General features: G+C 45.8%; 1 protein-coding gene across 1 annotated transcript in view; it reads right to left on the bottom strand.

The window, feature by feature from the left end:
• LOC119839750 (poly(U)-binding-splicing factor half pint-like) overlaps positions 1 to 3,350 on the bottom strand; it is a 12,947-nt gene extending 9,597 nt beyond the window's left edge. The window contains exons 1-3 of the mRNA XM_038366189.1: positions 3,191 to 3,350; positions 2,779 to 2,927; positions 5 to 261 (exon numbers count right to left, since the gene is read on the bottom strand). Coding sequence (XP_038222117.1) covers positions 5 to 261; positions 2,779 to 2,927; positions 3,191 to 3,300 — 516 coding nt within the window. The 5' untranslated portion in view covers positions 3,301 to 3,350. The remainder of the gene's footprint in view (positions 1 to 4; positions 262 to 2,778; positions 2,928 to 3,190) is intronic.
• Positions 3,351 to 3,524: the final 174 nt, after the last annotated feature.

Consider the following 3,524-nt stretch of genomic DNA (forward strand, 5'->3'; position numbering starts at 1 on the left):
GCGCCACGGGCAGCGCCACGGGCAGCGTGACGGGCAGCGCGGCGGCCAGCGTGGGCAGCGCGGCGGCGGGCGGCACGCCGAGCGCGTTTAGCTTAGTGAGGCCGAGCGCGACGGCGTTGCTGGCGACGGCGTCCATGGCCTGGATCTTGGCGGTGGCGGCGGCCGCGGCGACGGCGGCGGCGGTGGGCATGGCGGAGGACGCGGGCGGGCCGGCCAGCGCGTTGGGCGGCGTTATGGCGCGCCCCACGCGCAGGTACTGTCCTGCGAGCGACACGCGAAAGTACACGTAAGTTATGCGGCAAAATGTGTTCCAGAAAGGACCATCGGGGTTTACCTTCACTCCCGATTCCAAGTCACTCAAGGGATTGAGATAAATAAAACCAACCTTGTACTATATGAGTTTTTCATTACTAGTTTTGACAAAATCGATTTCACATAGTATGCGTTCTAGTATGAACATCAAAGGTTGCTAAAAATTAATCTTCTTACATTTAACATTAAAAAAATGATTGACATGTTTTTGAATTAATAATGAAACTCAACCTAAAAATAGTCTTACATTGAAACATAATACGATAACTTTTTTTTTTGCATAAGAGGCAACAGCAGAATCGTAAGTATCAAATGTAAGTGATCAGTGTCATCCATATGCATCCACAACGCCGGGGACATCGCGAGTGTGTTGCAGGCCTTTTAAACATGCTTTCTTCTCATAGGTATTTTCGTTCGTAAACTAAGGAAGATACCCTTTTAGGAATGATCACCTTATTTTGGGATAGAGTGCACTATAGCTATCTTCCATGCATTCCAAACAACGGCTGTAGAACAGGTGCCGTAAAAGGCACGAATTGACAGGTGCCAACTCAGCTTTAAGAAAGTCGGACAAGTATCTCGAAAGGTTAGCAAAGTGCTCACGCATGCAATAGTCTCTTTTCAAGGTACGGGTGTTTGGTTAGAACGTACGCATCCCATCCCAGTCTCCTGATTTGTGGTGCCAAAAACGCCGGTGCCCTGTGCGTTGAGACCGTGAAAGGCGAATGATTTGAGCCCATGGGAGCATCAACAATAACCTAGTAGCTTGCCGGGTGAAAAGTATTTATAATATATCATTAGCGCAGTCTGTAATAAGTTAGTTACTGCTTCCCTGTCTGGGGTGAGGCAAATAATACAAAACTCTGGATGCGAAAGTGGCCATCCTCGTCTACTTTAAGTTATGTATTTTAAACCTCGAAGGTTTGCTACTTCAGACCTTGATAAGATCTGTGACTTTTTCACGGTAAAGCAGGTATTTTATTTTTTTAGCAAATTGTTTTTGCTAAACATTTAAGGCAATATCTATGCCATCAAAAACATCCTGTATAAAAAACCAAGTCTCGCAGCTCAGTCTCTCTACCGTAAAAGGTTGTGAGATGATGAGATGTAATACCAGGTCGGTTAATCTCTTTAGTCTCTACTTAAAGGACCTTCTGTCTTAAGATATTACATAAGTTATTATCATGCCAATATTGAAAGCATTTTACGTTTTAAAAAAATACATCGACTTTGACAATTGTTCGACAATATGATAATTTAAAGGACCTTCTGATTACAGTGGCGGCTCAGTGATGATAACCTCGGACTTCAAGATCGATAAGTCGGGGTTCCGGGGAAGACCGGGCGAGCGTGCAGAAAATAAATTGATATTTCAATTTATCTACACATGTAGATAACATCACCACTGCTTAAAACGGTGAAGAAAAACATCGCGAGGAAACCTGCATGTCCAAGAATCAAAAGTTCGATGACATGTGTCATCTGCTAACCCGCACTTGGCCAGCGTGGTGGATTATGGCTTAAACCCTCATAGGAGGTCTCTGTCCCAGCAGTGGGAACATATATAGGCCGATAATAATGAAAGCACTTCCTATTTGCCAACCGACTTCAGGACAGTCCACAAAACTAAAAATCTTACTTTAATCTGTCGTGAACTTGGAGAATACATAAGCAAGCTGTAGAACGAGCATGTTACTTCTTCCGCAGTGCCAATCGGAAGCAGATTTGTTGAAGACACTTATGTGTGCTAAACAGCTTGTAGCGAAACATTTCGACTTCATTCTTTTCATAACGTTTCATTGTCGTAATATTACATTTGCATATAAGGTACTTTATTCTTAAATCTACATGTTTTAGCACCATAGCAGTTATCGTATGTACCAAATGCTGGTATACTACCAGATAGGTGAGTGTTGAAAAACAAAATATTTCAAATATTTGTATGTGGGACTCGAGCACGGTTTGGCACGAATTGGACCAGCTCGCACCGGGTAGTACCACACCCCAACAGAAAACCGGCGTGAAATAGTGGCATGCCACTGTGTATCACACGGTGAGTGGGGGAGCCGGAGGCCCGTTTCCTTTTCCTCACCCGTCCCAGTCCATTCCTTATTTCCAGTCGTTAATCGTTTCCTTTTCCCTGACCGCAAAAAAGCGGGCGTGCATTCGCAGAGGCACTACCTCTGCGAATGTTCATGGCCGATGGTGATCGCTTACCATCAGGCGAACTACCAGCTCAGTTGCCCGCTATGTCATAAAAAAACAAAAACATTCTCGTCGACTCGACGCTTGTGTGTATGTTTTCACACTAACTGAGAGTTCCGAGAAGGAGAGGCGCGTGTGCTTTCATGCGCTACGTACGTAGACGACCGAAAACTCCAAAAATGTTACAAAACATGTTTTCTTAGTTGTGATCGTTCTCGTCCCGGCTCGATGGGCCGGAGCGAGAACGAGCCAAGGACTCACCTCCGAGGTCGAAGAGGTTCATGGAGGCGATGGCCTCGAGCGCGGCGGGCAGCGTGGCGTACTCGATGAAGCCGTAGCCCTTGTGCTTGTGCGCCGACGTGCCGTGCGCCAGCTTGCAGTACGTGATCGGCCCGAACGCCTCGAACACGCTGCAACACACACGCCCTGTACACGCCGACTCGCCACTCGCCCACTCGCCTACTCGGCCGTCGCGTGGATACCACGCACAAACCACCCAAAGGATTCTGATGATACTCGCCAGCGCTTGGCTTAGGCATCGGAATGAGAAACGAGTTATAGTAATACTCGCTTTTTAAGAATAATTGTTTAAACCATGAAACTCTTGTTAATCGATGTTTTTTCAAAGCTTATTGCGGAATATCTGAAAATTGAATAGGGCGGCGAGGCTCACTTCTTAATGTCGTCCTCGGTGAGCTCGGGGTGCACGGAGGCCACGTAGATGCGGTTGTACTGCTTCGCCTCTTCCTGGATCTCGTCGATGACGGCCTGCGCCTGCGGCATGTTCGACGGCCGGCCCACCACCTTTATGTTCCTGTCCAAACCAAGACGTCAAAGATCATCAGCGACCTGCTCACTATCGTCTATAACATAATAACTTTTTAACAAATAATTAAGTCGCCATAATAATTTAATAATAAAATGTATACCTAGGTCATTTTGAGTCAGTCATTAATCAATTAAATTCTTAAAAAATCACGTAAAAGCTAAAAAAAAGTAATTTTTTT

Source organism: Zerene cesonia, chromosome 4, assembly GCF_012273895.1.
Source record: "Zerene cesonia ecotype Mississippi chromosome 4, Zerene_cesonia_1.1, whole genome shotgun sequence".
NCBI classification, from domain to species: domain Eukaryota; kingdom Metazoa; phylum Arthropoda; class Insecta; order Lepidoptera; family Pieridae; genus Zerene; species Zerene cesonia.